This window comes from Paroedura picta, chromosome 15 (genome assembly GCF_049243985.1).
Source record: "Paroedura picta isolate Pp20150507F chromosome 15, Ppicta_v3.0, whole genome shotgun sequence".
NCBI classification, from domain to species: domain Eukaryota; kingdom Metazoa; phylum Chordata; class Lepidosauria; order Squamata; family Gekkonidae; genus Paroedura; species Paroedura picta.
The window spans coordinates 20,972,362-20,992,021 of record NC_135383.1 but is presented as its reverse complement, the minus strand read 5'-3'; the positions used below and the strand labels follow the sequence as shown (position 1 = coordinate 20,992,021).

Below are 19,660 nucleotides of genomic sequence, written 5' to 3'. Positions count from 1 at the left end.
AACAAGATGCAGCGTGTCCAAAACGTCTGTGTGATCTTATTGGATCAAGATTTGGAAGAGAACAAATGAAGGGGCCATTGTTTGGCAGGCTTGACAGCTAAGAACCCAGGCAATACACGGCAGCTGTCAGAAGAAATAGCCCCAGCTCCAGTTGACTAAGTAATTCATGTGTACATATTTGCGGCAGAAATAAAAGACTTCTAAGAACAGCGAATCTTACAAATATATTTTTATAATCTGCTCTATTTATTAGCAGACGTTTCTTGACGAGACAAATTAACAAAGCAAAATAAAATTCAGCTGTTCTGGGGTTATGGTAGCAGATCAGTTTTGAGGGCTCCTTCACACTGCGTACGGCCAGTGTTCGTTGCCACTCGGATTTCCCATGGCAAGACAGAGGAGCGAACAGCCCCACATCCTTCATGACCCGTGTTTCTGTGCTCAGCGGCCTGATGGGGCTGTGCTTCCAGGGGCGTACACAGAATGGCTGAAAGATGCAAGGCAATTGTTGTTCGCGCCCTTTTTCTCCTGCAGAGAAACACGACGTCGTGCGAAATGACCAGCGACCATTTCCCACGGTACATTCCTCTACCAAAAATGTACACATGCAGAAGGCACCTCTGCTTGCCAAGAAATGCACGAGCTTTGTTCGGATGATTTCCCTAGATCCTGCTCTGTCTGGCAGATGGCACAGCCAATCTGCCATCGAGGGGACAATGTCCTTTGCACGTTCTAGAGCAGGGGTAGTCAAACTGCGGCCCTCCAGATGTCCATGGACTACAGTTCCCAGGAGCCCCCTGCCAGCGAATGCTGGCAGGGGGCTCCTGGGAATTGTAGTCCATGGTCATCTGGAGGGCCACAGTTTGACTACCCCTGTTCTAGAGCAAAGAAGCAACAGCGGCAGCGGCAGGAGATCAGTGCTCTCTGCCTCGTGGGAACCTTGAGGGCACCATACATGCCATCGATACAGGTGTAAAAACCAGGTTGTCCGCAGGGATTCTGTGGGTGCTTTACCGGACAAGATTTTGGGGAGGAGGGGGAAGCTGGTGATTACAAAACAAAAAAGGTTGGATCCAGCAGTGGATTCCGGCTAGAAGGAGGGAGATTTCTGCTGATTCCATGGAAGATTCACCCCTCATTCTACTTCTGCAGGGGTCCTTGTTCCCCAGGAGCAGAATTGGGGGAGAGGGGGCGCTTTGGGCTGTAGCGAAATGGGGCAGGCAAGAAAGACCCATTCCTCCAATGGGAATTCCTTCCCCTGGATCCCGCCCATAGGGTCTTGTCTCTGTCCAAACCACCGATGACCGATGTGCGTGTTACCCAGAAGTCTGGAATAAGCCGAAGAAGAAATTAAATAACAAAACTGGGCTGTACTGAATTTAATACCACATCTTCCTTGTTTTTAAAGCTCCTGTTCTTTCTGGCTGTGAGACATGGCTATGCTGCACAAGAAAGCCGAGGTCATCAGTTACAACCAAGAGAGCTTTCCTTAGACCCGAAGTCCACACTGGTTGTGCTGCACATGCCAAGTGCAGAAATCAACCGACTGCATCCCATGATCCACGGGCACGAAACCGCAGGGGTCTCCCCCAGCCTCCTCTCCTCCTGGAAGCTGTTCTTGATCCTGGGAAAGTTTCCTGATCCTGGGAAAGGGACTTTCACGTACTCGCAGCTGAACAGATCAGGCGAATGGAGAGACGGAAGGGAGTGAAATCCCTCCTTCCTTTCTCTTCTGCAAACGGAGGAAAACAGGCAACTCCATTCCCTTCCCATTAGTATATGAAAGTCCCTTGACCCTGGGAATAAATCTGCCCAGGATGGGAAATGGACAATGGGCAAGAGAAAGGAGGGGATGATCCCAGGATGTCAGTGCTTTCTGCTGGGGATTCACAGTACCTGGGCTATCACAATGACATTTGTAAAGACAGAAGCACAAATTACAGCCGATGTACAGCTGTACCCCTGCCCCCGTTCCCTGCCATTAGTAACACAACTTGCACGGAATGAGCCTTTCTATAGCAACTTCCCGCATTCCCACTCCATTTAATGCACTGCTGTCTGCAGGGAAGAGAATCCTCACAATGCAAAGATGGAATGCCACTTGTTTTCCTTTATTAAACGCTATACTGGGAAGAGAGGAGGAGGAGGAGGAGGAGGAGACACAGGTCAGCTATAACAGGGGTAGTCAACCTGTGGTCCTCCTGAGTGGACTCCAGGAAAAGCCTCTGTGTGCTTTAGAGCAGGGGTAGTCAACCTGTGGTCCTCCAGATGTCCATGGACTGCAATTCCCATGAGCCTCTGCCAGCGTTTGCTGGCAGGGGCTCATGGGGATTGTAGTCCATGGACATCTGGAGGACCACAGGTTGACTACCCGGGAGCTATAACGTCTTGGCATCAGGTGATTTGTGCCGTGCTTTGTTTGGCTGAATAAGGGATTGATCGAGCTTATCCTAACACATAAAACGAACAGGATTTCATGATTCCACCTGGAAAACCGACTGAACTGGTTTTCTGAGCTTCTAAGGGCCACTCGACTGAAAGAGGGACACACCTTTGTTTCTTGATCTGGAGAGCTTATTCGTCCGTCGCGGAGTCTCTTCTTTTTGCTCAGCCTCACCTATGCTAGGGCCACCCACGGCTGCGCTGACTGCGCTGTCGGAACACACGTCCCTCTGCATGGCTCCGTGGTGTCCAGTCCCTGCTGCTGCACCCGTTTGCATCTCGGCTGCTGCAGCCCCTGGGCTTGGGGCACCTGTTTCCAGAGCTTCTTCAGCTGCAGCAGCCTTAGCCAGTTCGAACAAAGTCCCCGAACCGCTAGAAGCGAACAAAGTCCCCGAATCGCTTTCCTCTTCTGCTAACTCATCGTAAAGTTCCGGCGTGAAATAGATACTGTCGTCCTCGGCATCTTTGTCTACATTTAGGTCTGATGCTGACAGTTTGGCATTCCCTCGCACGGGAGAAACAGCCTCAGCGCCTCTCTCCTTGTAGATGCAGCCCTGCGCTTCAGCAGCAGAGTCTTGAATGAGTGAGCCAGCTCTGAGTGGTGAAAGCACATTTGGTCTGCCTTCTTCAGCCACGGACAGCTTCTGCTCGTGTCCCCCCGGAGCAAGCAGGCAGGGTTTGCCAACCGGCCCCTCTGATTGCCACGTTGTTTTGGAAGTGTTCTTTCTGCTTTTGGCAGGCAGAGGTGTTGATGTCAACATTTTGCTAAAATACTGCTTTATGTCACCAGAGATGAGGCGGCTGCTTACTTTCTCCCGCTTGTTTCCAAAGGTGGAACTACTGGATTTGGAGTCAGTGAGATTTTCTCGGTTTACTGTCTGATGAGATGGGCAGTCATCTGTACGGAGAGGAAAAAAGAAAGAAAATGTCATATTAACCCTTGCTTAGGGAGTCATTGAATATGTTCTTCGGTTCCTAAAATTCAGCACATCTGAGGTCCCCAAAACTTTTTGAGCCTGTGGGCACTTCTGGAATTCTGACCCAGCTTGGTGGGTGTGGCCACAAAATGGCCAATCAGAAGCCTTGCTGGGCAAAGGCCCCACCTACATTCTAAAAACACTTGGTGGGCACCACATTGAGAATCCCTGATGTCGATCAATGATTTTCACTATTTCTCCCCTTAATGAACACTTGTCCCAGGATCCCTGAGTGAACTGCAAAGGATCCTACAATACTCAGTTCCCCAGGGGGCACTGCTTAGGCCTACTGGGCCTGACGCCTGGCTCAAAAAGATCTAGTGATCCATGGAGGGCACTGTAAGCTCTAAAGCAGGGGTAGTCAACCTGTGGTCCTCCGGATGTTCATGGACTACAATCCCCATGAGCCCCTGCCAGCAAACGCTGGCAGGGGCTCATGGGAATTGTAGTCCATGAACATCTGGAGGACCACAGGTTGACTACCCCTGCTCTAAAGCACACAGAGGCTTTTCCTAGAGTCCACTCAGTTTTTTTGCAAAGTGGGGCCAGGTGGGACTTTTGCCCAGGAAGGGTTCTGATCGCCCATTGGAAATTCCATTGACGATGCACATTAAAAAAAAACAACAACTATTGCTCTGGCAACAGCCACTACCACATTCCAAGGCTATTCACTGTAGGATTGAAGGGAGGCTGTGGGGGCCATATTGCAGTGGCTGTTTTGTGGCGGCCATTCGGCAACTGCTCCCACCATGCTGTGTCGGAATTCCGGGGTATTTGCCGGCTCAAAAAAGGTCGGGCACCCCTGCGTTAAAGTGTTTCAACTTTAAAACGGTGTTTACGTAGGAAATCTGAGAGACACTTAAGTAAAACATATAAACGCAGAGAGACACAATGACACAAAGAAGGGGAGGCGTGCTAACATGAATTAGTGAGGGAACGCCAAAGAAAACAAAGAGGCCTCCACCCGCTGGCAGAAGGCAACGTAGGAGGAGACAGGGAAATCTCCCTGGGGGTGAGTTCCAAAGTTTTGAAGCCATGACTGTGAAGCCCCCTCCTGGTTTTGGGGTTTTTTGGTTGCTGCCTGTTTAGCATTAGGTGTCAAGGGCACCCAAAGCAGGACTTCTGAAGATAACCAGAGTGGATGGGTAGGTTCAGATAGCAGGAGGAGCTCAACGGTGTGCCGGCCCCATCTCCCCAAGTGGCTCTTTGGACCAGGGGTAGTCAACCTATGGTCCTCCAGATTTCATGAACTACAATTCCCACGAGGCCCTGCCAGCGTTTGCTGGCAGGGCCTCCTGGGAATTGTAGTTCATGAACATCTGGAGGACCACAGGTTGACTACCCCTGCTTTGGACCTTACTTATGGAAATGTTCATCAGCTCCCCTAAAACATTCCAGGAAACAGTTTTCTCTTAGGATGAAAGGCATACTTTTTTCCTTTGCAAAGATGCTGCAAGGCCGGCTGGGCGTCGTGGCGTCGATCCTGTCGGCATCCGTAACAGAAAGCGTTTCTGGGACCAAGCGCTGCGCTCCTCTTTCAACAGGAACATCAGGCGACGGGTGCAGAGTAGCCTCCAAGAAGGAGCTTGTTGACGGATCCGTCAGACTTGATGGCGTGAGCAGAGATTCAGCGTTGACCTGAAGCGAAGGATCGATGCCCTTCTGGTTTTTCTTAGTAAATGTCTCCAAGGAACCAAGCGCGTGCTCAAAGTGTTCGTGGTGCTGGATTTGCTGACGAATCCATTTCGATAGTCCTTTGAAAAGACATAGCTGGACATTAGCGGAAGAATTTTTCTGCATCGTTACTATTTAGCCTGTAAGACGGTTCATGTTGATGCAATGAACGAAACTGATTTTGTTTCATGGCCTAGGCTCACACGTTCAGGTAATCAGAGCTGAATTCCTAGGATGACTCCTGTGATAGCGATTAAGAGTCTACAGGAGAGTTCCTGTTGTATTCAATAGTGGTGCTCTTTGGGAAGGTAGACCAAAGTGGATCTGGTGACACCTCTAGCCAGTTTGGTGTAGTGGTTAGGAGTGCGGACTTCTAATCTGGCATGCTGGGTTCGATTCTGCACTCCCCCACATGCAGCCAGCTAGGTGACCTTGGGCTCGCCACGGCACTGATAAAAACTGTTCTGACTGAGCAGTGATATCAGCGCTCTCTCAGCCTCACCCACCCCACAGGGTGTCTGTTGTGGGGAGAGGAATGGGAAGGCGACTGTAAGCCGCTTTGAGCCTCCTTCGGGTAGGGAAAAGCGGCATATAAGAACCAACTCTTCTTCTTCTTCTAAGTGTCACTGGACTCAAGTGTCGTTCTGCTGCTTGAGACCAACACAGCAACCCACCTGATTCTATCCTTGGGAAGAAGTCCTCCAGATTGCAGTCTATGAGATTCAATGAGTCTAGAAGCTACAACTTATGGGGCTGGAGCCTGACTACATATTGCACTTATGCAAGGTATTTCTGTCGGTGGAACAAAACATCCCAGCCTCTCTGCTCCCATTGTACCCCACCGATCTCCCCAAAATGTTCCTGGGGAACAGGGGACACCCATGAACAGCATGAAAGGCAGCCTGGAGGTCTGCAGAAGGAAAACAGAATAGGTGGGAATTACTGTACCCCCTTCCATTAGCTTAGCTTGGATCCAACCGCTTGTATCTAAGAAACTGGGACAAGCAACTGGCAACCTGTACGCTGAATTCACACCCAGGAACTTTCCATTTGGCTCCCAGCACGGCAGGATTAACCTCCCCTTTTCTGTATTTATCTCCTACTGGCCCAAAATGGTGGCACACAGCTCTTCACATGGTAGCCTCTTGTTTGGGGAGAAGCATGCAAAACCCTTCCCTTTATTTAAACTCCACAGCCTCTCTTCCCAGGCTCCCTGCTCCTTAGCCCCCTTTCAATGGTATAAACAGCTACTCTTCCAGGGTTCTAAAGGTAAAGGTTGACCCTGTGCAAGCACCGGGTCATGTCTGACCCTTGGGGTGACGCCCTCCAGCGTTTTCATGGCATGAGTCTGCCATGCCACAGTGGTTTGCCAGTGCCTTCCCCAGTCATTACCATTTACCCAGCAAGCTAGATACTCACTTTACCGACCTCGGGAGGATGGAAGGCTGAGTCAACCTTCAGCTGGCTGCTGGGATCGAACTCCCAGCCTCATGGTCAGAGCTTTGGACCGCATGTCGGCTGCCTTACCACCACAAAAGGCTCTTTCCCAGGGTTCTACCAGCACGCAAATCAGCTACTCACTTCTACCCACAAATGTGAGTAAGCACTAGTGATAGGCCTAAACCAAGGCATGAACCAAATTTTCCTTGAAAAAAAAAATGACCAAGTTTGTGCCTCACCCAAATATTTCCCAGATCTTTTTTCCAGGTCGGGGATCAGCAGTTAGCTTTAAATGGCTGGCAGCCCTTTTAGCAGTCTGTTTCTCTTCCCCCTGCTTTTAAGCAGGAAGGAGCAAAATCGATTGCTGAAATGTCTTGCAGAAACCAAGAGCCAGCTTGGTGTACTGGTTGGGAGCACAGATTTCTAATCTGGCGAGCCGAGTTTGATTCCGGGTTGCCGCATTGGTCTGAAGCCCGAGGACAATGTTTCAGTGGCACTTTTAAGACCAACAGTTCTATTGAAGGTGTAAGCTTTCATGTGCAGGGACACTGCTTCAGAAGACATTCAGATACACTGTGATCCTAAATAGTTGCTAGTAATGTTGACTGCATTTCACACTGTACCTGACCTGGGTGTAAACTGCACGGAGCTTTTATTCCAACCCCAGATCGATTCAGTCCCTGCCCTCTACACAGAATGCGATTTCCGTTTGGATTTTGGGTGATTTAAATTTTCCAGCAAAAACTATTGATCCGGAGTGACCCTACCTTTATTGTGCAATATCTTGGAGTGCTTTTAATGCTCAATATCCGGATTGGGAAACCAAGCTCCGTGGTAGAGAACCTCTGATAGGCCACACCTGGTCATATGACAAACTTGCCTTAAAGGAGAAGCCCCTAATTTCTCTTAACTTCTGTCAGTCCTGGATTTTTCCTCCCTCCTCTGCCTTTTTCAATCTTCTCACCCCCCCCCCTCCAAGAAAAGAAAGAGGCTCCCTGCCTGGCTCTTCTCCCCCCCCTTCAAGAAGCTTGCCCCCCCCCCTTCTGAACTGGACGATTTAGATAAAATAGTATAAACTCATATATGCTGAGAAAGAATGAGCTTTTCAGGATTTGTGACATACTTAATCCATACGCTTTTATTGCACTGTCCAATAGAATAAGGCTTGGTGCAGTTTAAAAAAAGGGAGGGTTTATGGTAAGAATCAATACTATATGCACACACTGGCTTGCAAGAGCTGTTGTCATTTGCTGCTTCTAAAATTACGGTTCAAGATTCTAATTGTGGGTCCATTTTCTTCTCTTGTCTTTCTGCCTCTCCGCTTTTCTCTTGGGACTGGGCCGATGCAGCTCATGCAGTAGGATCAGAGCACCACCTACTGACAAGACAGGGGCAGTATCGGTCCTGCCATCTCTTCCTGAGATCACGCAAAAACACGAATAGAAAACCCTAAGCCTGCCACTGCTCCTTTTACTTTCACAGCCTAATAAATCAGCTATGATTATTAAGTGCATGCTGGGAAGAGCATTTCCTATTAGCCACCTCCGTACTAGAGCTAAACTGAAGCTGTTTACAATTCCCCACAAACTTTTTATTGCAAACTCTATACATGGCATGGTTTTCCAATTCTGTAATCCAACGTAATTACATTATTTATTGACCGTAATATAATGTTTCACTGCATTCTGCACCAATCTTGTGACTCCTGCCTGATTGTCGGTATTATATTATGGTTTTAGCACAATTTTCTCTAATTTCGTTCGCAATCAATATTGAGTAATTGTTAGCTGCACATATTATACCTTATATTATACCTTTCGTACCGCATTAAAAAAAAAAAACTGTATTCTGCCAGGAGACAGCAAGAAATGAGGGCTATAAATTAAGTAAATAAAGGAACACGTTCCATGATACCCAAAAGCGATTTTTTTCAATATCCTCTATGAATGCATTTTGTATACCTGCCTGGCCTCTTGTGCTCCTTGGACTGAGAGACCTGCTGTGGACTTATAAACAATGCTGTTTTAAAACTGTTTTCATCTTTTACTGTTAGTGTTCTTTGGTCTTGGTGGTGGTAGGGAGTGGGGAGGCTGAGGTCAAGGGCCTCAGGCCTTTTTGGGGGGTTTTCGTTCTTGTTCTGTTCTGCATTTATGGGTTACTGTTTGGCCATGGTGGTTTGTGTGGGAAGGGCGTTCAAGGTCATAGGTCTTTATTTTTGCTTTGCTTGGCTTTGGTCTCTTGCTTGATTCTTTCTGGGTGGTTTTCGAGTTTCTATTCTCCTTCTGGTCTGGTTTTGTGTTTGTTTGGGCTTGGGGGTTGTGTGTGTGTGTGTGTGTAGGGGGGTATTAAGGCCTGAGTTTCTCTTCCTTCTAGCAAAACTGCCTGCCCGCCTTGCACTTTTCAGAGCGCTCCCCTTGCTTCCTTTAAAACCACTTGTGGGATTTTCAAAAGTGACACTGGTTTGTTTTGTAGGGTTTGCATTACACTGCTGCCACCCTGGCACTAGGGGGTTGCACAGCTGTGCTCGTTCTGCTGCCCTTGCAGAAATGCCCCCTCCTCCTCCTCAGTTCCCACTTCAGAGATTCTCAGATTTGACTTTAGTCCTGCGGGGTTGGGCACTGCTGCGGGGGCACTGGTTCTGCGGGGCGCTTTCACTCTCTACAGCAGGGGTAGTCAAACTGCGGCCCTCCAGATGTCCATGGACTACAATTCCCAGGAGCATTCCCTGGCAGGGGCTCCTGGGAATTGTAGTCCATGGACATCTGGAGGGCCGCAGTTTGACTACCCCTGCTCTACAGACTGGGAAGGGTCTGTGGGGAGGGGGAGCCCTTTAAAGGCCTCCCCCCAGAGCCTCCCCAAGCTATTCCCAGTCTATTCACTTCCCATCCTATTCATTGTGTGATCACTGATACATTTGAATGTAGGAGGAAGATGCAGCAGCTAACAGGAAGGAAACAGTCTTTCAAATGCATTTTTACACCACCTCATTTGAGTCCAGGAGCACTTTAAAGACCGCCACATTTCCCAGGGGGAAGCCTTTCATGAGTCAAAGCTCACTTCATCAGCTAAACGGTCTCAGAAAGAAAAAAAATCAATACCCCGTTAATAATATTAATTTCTACGCACAGAGTTTAAGCTGGAGACTACAGCCCCTGTTCTACATGCGGGCTAAACTGCAAGGTGGCTGGCTGTACTGGGGGGGGGGGTAATAATTAATAAATAATAATAATAATAAATAAACAAGCAAATGCATTCAAGTCACCCTGGCACCCATTTGAAACCTTTTTAGTAATTAATAAGACCAAGTTAATATGAATATTACAGAAGCAGTGCCTGTGTAATAGGCACATCTTCAAAGCTCCCTAGAGATTACTAATTCATCCTTAGCAACGGTCTTGTCTGGGCCAATGCCTTGTTCTCACACAATGTCAGCATCAGCTGTCATAAGGACTGACTCCGTAATTTCTATATTTTATTTACCCACCACTGCATTTTAAACGGCACGGTTTTATATCTGGAGCAACAAAAACGAACATTTAGTGACATTCCCGTTTGCTACTAACATTCCATCCTACACAACCATTATAATTAGAAACTGCACACTGTGTAAAGTGCTGGTTAGCACCTTACAAAGTGGAGCAGACAACCAACAGGATGTGCTTCCTGTGTGCAGGCATTGGGGAGATTTCTATGGCCTGGTAAAAGAACAAAACTTTTCAGCCCAAACTAGAAGTTTATTTTTTTACGTGGCAAGGGCAGCAAGGCTAGTTTTGGCCAGAAAAGCACAAGAAGTGCCTTCAATAGAGGACTGGTTGAATAAACTGGCGGATTTTGCTAAATTGGCCAAATTGACACGGGTTTAATATCGCCTTGGACAGAAACAGAGGCCCATGGCTATGCTGTGAAAGCTTGCTGGGCCACTCACATACTCTACAGGGTTGCTGTGAAGATTCAATGCAGCAGAGGAGAGTGGTGGAGACTGAGGTGTTCCCGGGGTGGGGGGTGGGGAGAACTGCAGTAACTGTGGTTTTCACTCTTTGAGACTGAGCGCAGTTTGGCGGTGGGAGGGGCCCCTGGGTCTCTTGTTTTGTTTTCATTGGCCCCGACCAAAGGCTTGGTGGAAGAGCTCCATTTTGCAGGCCCTGCAGAATTGTTTTAGCTCTGGCAGGGCCCTGATCTCTTCTGGGAGCTCATTCCACCAAGTGGGGGCCAGGCTTTGGTCGAGGCCAGACGTGCTTCCCCGGGGCCAGGAATCACCAGTCTGTTGGTATTTGTGGAGTGAAGCACTCTCTGGACCAGGGGTAGTCAAACTGCGGCCCTCCAGATGCCCATGGACTACAATTCCCATGGGCCCCTATCAGCTAATGCTGGCAGGGACTCATGGGAATTGTAGTCCATGGACATCTGGAGGGCCGCAGTTTGACTACCCCTTCTCTGGAGGGTGTAGGCAGAGAGGCAGTTCCATAGGTACTCAGAACTCAGAGTGGGGTGTTTGCTATGCTGCAGAAACGAGAGCCAGGGCAAAGCTTTTTGGGGACGGGGGATAAACCATGGGATGTCTTTTCCTTAGCAGGATTGCTAGATGGCTGATTTTATCTTACCAGCTATGTATTTATTGGGGTTCCGTCTGAAGCGGTCATCAACTAAAATCAGAGCGCCCCAGTCACGCTTGTGTCGAATGCACCTAAAACATAAAAAACAAGGGGGAAAAAAGCTAATGTGATCCTCTTGTTTATTATCTTAAAATGGCTTTGAAATGGATGAAAGGGAGAGAGGCAAAAAAATAGAGAATTCAGAATGCCCCTCCCCCCCAAAGCGTCAAGTTAAAAACCTATGAACAAGTTCTTTCCCGACACAAGGGCCAAAAGCAAAGTCACAGGGCTGAAATAGATGTTGTTATTATTGTTATTACCCCTTTCTGCAAGCAGGCTCGGGGCGGTTTAAACAGTGGTACCCAACCTTTTTGAGGCTGGGGACCGGTAGGGCAACTGCCCGCCCGCGCATGCTGTGCATGTGCGGCCGCGCGGTCGAAATCGCGCATTGCGCATGCGCGGCCGAAATCGCGCATGCGCGGCACTTTCACGCATGCGGGATTTTGCCCGCGCATGCGTGATTTTGCCCGTGCATGGCGCATGGGCGCATGCACGGCTGGGCCGTGCATGCGCAATGCGCGGGCCTGATTCCCTCTCCCCCCTACCGCAGTGAGAAGCTTCCCGGGTCGCAAGCTTGCAGCCTGGGAAGTTTTTTACTGCGGGGGGGGGGGGCGGGGAGAGGGAGACGCGGCCCGTGGGTTGGGGACCACTGGTTTACAAAATAGTTAAAACATTCATAATCAAAATGTAAAACATCCTACCATTAAAACTTCCAAACCAAACTCCCTCCCACCCCACCCACCCACCCACCTTCCATCTGGCCTATAGATTGGCTATTGGCCGGAAACTTACATCCAGCCAAGAAGAAAGGGGAAGGGGCCTGGAGAGGAGAGACGGAAGGCCCACATTAAGTCACCCTGGCCATAACCTGGCAGAAGGGTGACGTCTTAAAGACCCAGCGGAGCTGCGATAGTTCTATCAGGGCTCTAGTCTTGGACGGCAACTTATTTCACCAGGCAGGGGCCAGGGATTACCAACAAATTGGCCCTTGAGTAACACAGTGTCCTCTGGATGTTCTTTTTTTTTTTAAAATGTTACTCTGGCAGAAACTGTCAACATGGCACAAGGATCTTTTTTTTTTTTCTTCAGTAGAAGCGAAGTCTTTATTCAGTTGACCATGGTCAGGGAAAGTACCCATCCCTACAAAAGATCAAGACACTAATCCTGTTACTGTGTCCAGGCTGAAGACTTATAGCAAATTTTACATCACATGATTGTATCAACACACACCAGTAGCATCATGACACTACAGATCTTTTGGAGATCATCATTCAATACTGGAAAACTTCTTTGTCCTCCAAGCTTGTGGGCATCAGTACTATGTGTGACGTCTACTCTTCTGTCTCATCTTAACTTTTAAAAATATGACTACCTTATCTGTAAACTACAGGCATAGTATAATGGTAGAACACAACAGATAACAGAAAGACAGTATATGGGTGAAAGGAGCTCTATCCATATAAGGTAGAGAGGTATGTAGACTGGCTGTCTCCCTATAGATAAAATGAAGGTTAGTAAAGAAGGTCAACACAGCACAAGGATCTTAGAATCATAGAATCACAGAATCCTAGAGTTGGAAGGGGCCACAGAGGCCATCTAGTCCAACCCCCTGCTCTACGCAGGATCAGCCCTAAGCATCCTAAAGCATCCAAGAAAAGTGTGTATCCAACCTTTGCTTGAAGACTGCCAGTGAGGGGGAGCTCACCACCTCCTTAGGCAGCCTATTCCACTGCTGAACTACTCTGACTATGAAAATTTTTTTCCTGATATCTAGCCTATATCGTTGTATCTAAACAAATCTTCATGGTGTGACTGAAGGTAAGCCACAAAAGCCATTTTATGGCTGGCTTCACTTCCTGTGGAAGCCATTTTGGGGAGGGCACCCATCGCGCTGGGTCAGAATTCCAAAGGTGATGGCAGACTCCGAAAAGGTTCGGGACGCTGTGTTAGAGCTTCATACTCAGTAGATCTGGGTTTAAATCTCCACTGGCTAAGTAGTTCTCAGCCTAATCTACCTTACAGGGGTGTCATGAGGATAAAATGGAGAAGATAACCACACATGCCACCCTGAGCCACTTGGAGAAACACGTGGGGTGAAATTATAGTTGACTGATAATAGCGGACCATGAGGGGTGATGGTCAGTTTCAAATCAGTGAAACCGGAATAGGGATTAAGTTCCTTCTCTCTCCCCAGTGGAGATCCTAACCCCTTAATTCCTTTCTGTTTTGAGCCTATATTCCGGGACTAAAGTGTGCTGACCATCAAGAGACATGCACTTAAGTTGCCTGACCTTAAAAACTGATAATAAATACATTTTCACTTGTGCTTGCTGAATAGCATGAATAATCTATCAGCACTGATATAATGCTTTTTTTTAAAAAAGGAAAAAGTATCACAAGTATGCCATTAGCAAAGGTCACCAGGAATTTCTGTGGGCAGAGCCCCATGACGGTCTTCTGCAGAAGGATTTTCTAGAAGATTGTACTCAGATTAGAAATCAGATTTTATACTGTTTGCCTTAAAAATACACCGTTGGCTTTGTTTTGAACCACTGGGAGGAAGGTAAAGCTTGCAAAAGAAAGGAAAGCAAGCCATTTTCCTTCTGCCTTTCATTTTTCCACTGCTCTAGCAAGTGCGTAGTTAAAATAAACACATTTGGGCCACTGGAGACATATCCCACACCTTTCAAGTAAAGCCATGCTGCCAGATTTCATGGCAGAGTTATCACCTGGCCATGCGCAACATCTGGCCTATTCCTCCGCTACCCCAAAGGTGATCGCGTTTCATGGATTTGCGTTACTCCATATACTGCGACAGCAACACTAAAATGCCACACCGGGGATTAAAACCCGCTCACTTCCATCTTCATAGGAGACCAGTGCAAGTGAGAACCTGTGACATACTCCATACTTCATGTAAGCAGTTACTTTGTACTTACAGGCCTGGACTAGAGCTAAATTTAACAGCCTGGCTACACCCCTGGTAAATTCTGAGCACCCTATTTCTAACAGTGAAGGTATTTCCAGAGTACCACTGGAGATCCATGGTACTCTGGGTCATGGGGGGGGGGGGGGAATCCAGACACATTTTTCTGTTAATGGTTGGGGAAGTGTAATTAACAACAATTACCCCTTCCTCCTGCAGAGCCCAGTTAGTCTCAGAGGACATTCCTGGGGATGCTTTGTTTTCCCGTGAGCAACTTTTAGTCCTGGTCCACAATAAAATCTAAGGAGAAACGCCTTCAGTCAGATATTCCTGTTTGGCAGGGGTAGTCAAACTGCGGCCCTCCAGATGTCCATGGACTACAATTCCCAGGAGCCCCCTGCCAGCAAACGCTGGCAGGGGGCTCCTGGGAATTGTAGTCCATGGACATCTGGAGGGCTGCAGTTTGACTACCCCTGCTGTTTGGAGAAAGCTTAAGTAACTTTGCTAAACATTTAAAATAATTCATTATAAATTTTTGCAGTTAATGTCGTCGTTTCACGATTAACTAACATTTATTGGTTTGTTTAAGCATCAGACCTGTTGATGGCAAAAGTATCCTGATGTCCTAACAGAAATACTTACCTAATTATTTGACCAGTCACCTGACCGAAACTTTCCCCACCCCCCATAGATGAAAGACCAACCCTATTTGTTTGGCATTAAGATACGTATCAAGAAATGTTAATTATGGGGACGGAAAACACATTTTTATGCAATTTTTAAAAAATCAGCCTGACTATGGCTTTTGACCCAGCTTTAGAGGGATGGCAAGTAAAGATCTGCATAGAGAGTTTGTAAAACAGGAAGATAAGAACGTACTCACCGGCCAAGGGCTTGGTTGAGAGCTCGGTAGGCCTGAATTTCATACCACTGGCTACCTGGCAAAAGGCCCCTCGCTTTGGAGTGCTGATCATTGTACTTCCTTTTCAGCTCAACCTGCAAAAAATAGGACACTCTGAATTGCTTCTGCAGTCCCCGCCAACAAGAGAACCAAGGTCATGCTTATTATAATCCATGGTAGGAAGCCAAGGATTGGCATCTTAAAGATGAACAATATTTATTCCACCAGCAGCTTTTCGGCATCAGAGGTCACTTAACCTGATACACGCACCAGACCAGGGGTAGTCAAACTGCGGCCCTCCAGATGTCCATGGACTACAATTCCCAGGAGCCCCTGCCAGCGAATGCTGGCAGGGGCTCCTGGGAATTGTAGTCCATGGAGATCTGGAGGGCTGCAGTTTGACTACCCCTGCACCGGACTGATGTTTCATGGTGCCATGCTTGTTTTACTTTATATGTTGACGTCTGCCTTTTGCAGGGTGAAAAGGTGCAATCAAAACCTCCCAAACTGAACGCATCAATTGATTTATCAAAAAGTCACCGTAAGAGAAGCTGCCAGATGCGAAAGGCCAATCCAATAAATGCAACTGAAGTACTTTAGAAAACAAACTAGTGTAAAATTGCAGAAATCCAGCCATTCAACAGATCCAGGTGAGAAAGACATTTCTGAAAGTGGCACTTAACTCAGTTCGCCCACGCGAGCCACTCTGAGGAAATGAAAAGCTTGTGGGCTTGCGACAAAGAAACCCCCTTACACTCTATTTTAAGAAGGAGCATCCACAAATGCTATTTAGGGGTCTCCGTCTGTTGACATTCAACATGTTGATAAATGTTTCCTGTATCCTTTCTTTTATCTTTTTCTGCCTGCTCACCTTTCACACTCTTTTTCTCTCTGCCTGGGGGTTGAGGTTCACCGAGCAGTGCTTTAACACTCAGCACACAGTGATCACCAGTTTATGTGAAATGTTTTAGAGGCCTCTTCCCAGCCAAAGATGGAGAACTATTCTGGTCAGCAGCACCATGTCTCCAATTCTACCTTCTGTTCCTGCTTTGCTCCTCACAGCAGGCGGCTAAATTCTCCACCTGATAAGACTGCATTTCAGCCAGCCGTATGAAGCCTATCAGAACACTGAAGCATTAAACACCTGTCCCCCCGCCACTACGTACATACGTGTCTGGGACAGATGTGGATCCTACAACTACAAAGCAGACAGTATTGTAATGGACCAGTTATCAAACAGCAAATGTTGCTGATATTGGAGATCACACCCTCTCAGGGCCACGACATCCTCAAACAATAAAACACTCTTGCTAACAAGATGCTAAAGTTATGGCCCCTTACTGTGGGCCCCCCTTCCCCGAGAGGCGAGGACAGAAAACCAAAACTCAGCTGAGAGTTCATCCACCCCATATGAAATTATCCATTACTTTCCAAGGGTTTGTCTTTGTAAACACAGTTGTGTGAGCTGAGGATCAGTATTCTGTCTCTTGTCTCTCCAAGAAATTTTACCTGGGCTGTAATGGAGCCAGGTGCTCAAGTTAAGACCCATATCACTGTTTGAGACACACACTCGTTGCCTACGCACATGAATTCTGCCATGCTTTTGTCGAAATTACACAACTTACATGCACAAACACCCGAGGAAGCAACTGTGATTGAGATTTCGATTCTACATGGGAGCTCTATGCAAACTTTATCAGCAAGGTGTACGCTTCTTGCTGCCCTGGAAGCAGGAGTGGGCGTGCCCAGTGAGTACTCAACCTCCACTTCCCCAACTCTGAGAGGCAAGTTCAGAACAACCCCCCCCCCACTCACTAATTTTTCTTTGTATTAATGTGCAGAGGGGCACAGTTAGAGCTCATCCTTATGACATCCTTTTATAGCCTGCTTTTCCCTACCCAGCTTGGTATAGTGGTTAGGAGCGCGGACTTCTAATCTGACAAGCCGAGTTTGATTCCGCGCTCCCCCACATGCAACCAGCTGGGTGACCTTGGGTTTGTCACAGCCCTTATAAAGCTGTTCTGACCGAACAAGAATATCAGGGCTCTCTCAGCCTCACCCACCTCACAGGGTGTCTGTTCTGGGGAGAGGAAAGAAAAGGTGACTGTAAGCCACTTTGAGACTCCTTTGGGTAGAGAAAAGCGGCATATAAGAACCAACTGAAGGAGTCTCAAAGCGGCCTTCCCGTCCTCCCCCCACAATAGCCACCTTGTGAGGTAGGTGAGGCTGAGAGAGCTCTGACAGAACTGCTCCATGAGAACAACTCTAACAGGACTGTGAACAGCCCAAGGTCACCCAACTGGCTGCATATGGAGGAGCAGGGAATCAAACCCAGCTCTCCAGGGTGTAAACTACACGGAGCTTTTATTCCAACCTCAAATCGATTCAGTCCCTGCCCTCTACACCGAATGCAATTTCTGTTTGGATTTGGGGCGATTTAAAATTTCCTTCTGCAGCAAGACGGATTGATCCGGAGTGACCTTACCTTTATTGTGCGATATCTTAGAGTGCTTTTAATCCTTCATATAATATAAAATCGCATTATTTTGAATCGGGGCTCTCCTCCATGGTAGAGGACCCGTGATTGGCCACAGGTGGTCATGTGACGAATTTGCCTTAAAGGAGAAGCCCCTAATTTCTCTCAACATCTGTTGGTCCTGGATTTTTTCTCCCTTCTCTGCCTTTTTCGATCTTCTCCCCCTCCCCTCCAAGAAAAGAAAGAGGCTCCCTACTTGACTCCTCTCCCCCCACCCTTCAAGAAAAGAAAGAAAGAGGCTTGGCTCCCCCCCCCCTTCTGAACTACCCTAACCATGTGCAGAACACTTTCCTGTTTCAATGGGGGGGGAGAGGAAGACCCGAGTTCAAAGCAATCTGAATTCAACAGGATTGACAATGGAATAAACAAAGTAAATGCAGACTCTGCCCAGGTTAGAAGCCACCCCTCTTAACCACTACATCAAACTAGTATGTTTAAGGGGTGCAAACGAGCCGCAAGGGAGTGGCGGGATATAAATCTAATAATAATAATAATAATAATAATAATAATAATAATAATAATAATAAGTCACAGGAACTTAAGTCACAGGAAATGTATGTAGAATCTGCAAGGCGAGCAGCCCTCTGTGCTTTCCCACTCCAAAGTCAGGAACAATGGAACGGAACAAGAGATTATTTATAGCAAGGGTGGTCAAACCATGGCACTCCAGATGTCCACGGACTACAACTACCATGAGCCCCTGCCAACATGCTAGAGATGTTTGGCCACCCCTGAAACAAATCCAGACCTGCTGTGCCATTTCTCAAATCTGATGTTTTATAGACAGAAAGCCACAAAGCTATACGAGGGAAGCTAATTTCACTGCTCTTTTGTTCTATATTAACCTTTTAAAACTGACAACTGAAAGGACACGCTTCAGGAGAGAAAACAGCAGACTTCTAACCACTTCTGACAGGTAACTTTCAACCGGAATTTGGGCAAAAAATATTTTACTATTATTTTCTGTACTTATGCCCTTTAAAGCAAGTCTGTCAGATTTACGAATTCATACTTTACAGCCAGAAAAATAGATTCAGTTTGATTTCACAGATCTAATATTTAATTCCGTCAGTCAAAATTTATTGATCTGGCCCGAAGGTTTTCCCAGAAAGATTTGGAGCTTGCCGAGCACAGCTGATCTAGAGAAGATCCTGAGAACTTTGAGAGCAAGCCATTTAGAAAGTTTCAGGCTTCTTGTTGACTAGCAATGCTGCAGTGTAGCAAAAAAACACCCCAAAAAGGTATAACATGATACACAAAAATCTATATGGTAATGCACTCTGACCCTGATTGCTGTGCGGACTCAAAGGCAGCTTGCTCTGCAGTCCTGAGACTATGAGGGAAGAAGAAATTGTCAATTTGGTTGGGATTAAAAGTTTGCATAGAGGACAAGGAAGCTACGGGACAGGAGACCAGGAAGCCAAAAAAGGGGTGCAAAGGAGACAACGGACTGAAGGAAGAGCAGAAGGAGAATTAGGTTTGGTGAAAAGGGCAGGGGAAATCTATAGTAGTTAAGTGGCCGCATGCTAGGGACACTGGTTGAGAGGCAGGGTAGTCAAAGGCACTGAGGCACAGTAATAGGAAGAGCTGCAACCTGAGGAAATAAAGTATGGCAGAGGCAGAAAGAGCAAAATTGAAAGAAGGCTGGAGGAGGAACTAGAAAGCAGGAACAAGGTTAGGCATGTTAGAAAGGAACTGGCAGGCAAAGGAGATTTAGAGGCTTAGACCCTGAGAGGGCAGCTGCTGCACAGAAATGGAGGAGGTCTCCAACTCAATGTATGTGAGATACATTCCACAAATCACTTAATCCAGACTAGCCCCCCAGTGTCCTATGTGCCCTTAACCTATGTTTTCACATACAAGGCTGAAGTGCATGTGGTTTTCAACTATTCAGATCCAACGTTAATCTTAACACATTTGCTTAGGAGTAAGACAGGTGTGCCATGGGATGGCCAAGAGTTGGACACGACTGAATGGCTGACGACATCAACAAATAACCCTGGCTGTTCTAGTGAAACACAGTTCCAAGCAGAATATTCTGGATCATGGCTTAAATTCTGGATTTAATGATTAGGGATCCCCAACATAGAGCCCCGTTGCCCAAAAACTTTG

General features: G+C 47.3%; 1 protein-coding gene across 6 annotated transcripts in view; it reads right to left on the bottom strand.

The window, feature by feature from the left end:
- The window catches only part of BRIP1 (BRCA1 interacting DNA helicase 1), a 127,038-nt gene that overhangs the window by 1,471 nt on the left and 105,907 nt on the right, over window positions 1-19,660 (bottom strand). For 3 of the 6 annotated variants that reach the window (XM_077312715.1, XM_077312712.1, XM_077312713.1), the window contains exons 17-20: window positions 14,995-15,107; window positions 11,135-11,217; window positions 4,850-5,173; window positions 2,552-3,340 (exon numbers count right to left, since the gene is read on the bottom strand). In XM_077312715.1, the coding sequence (XP_077168830.1) occupies window positions 2,552-3,340; window positions 4,850-5,173; window positions 11,135-11,217; window positions 14,995-15,107 (1,309 nt within the window). Of the gene's footprint in view, window positions 1-843; window positions 2,255-2,371; window positions 3,341-4,849; window positions 5,174-11,134; window positions 11,218-14,994; window positions 15,108-19,660 lie in introns of those variants that run through there. The other 3 variants (XR_013226905.1, XR_013226903.1, XR_013226904.1) reach the window with 2 other exon arrangements.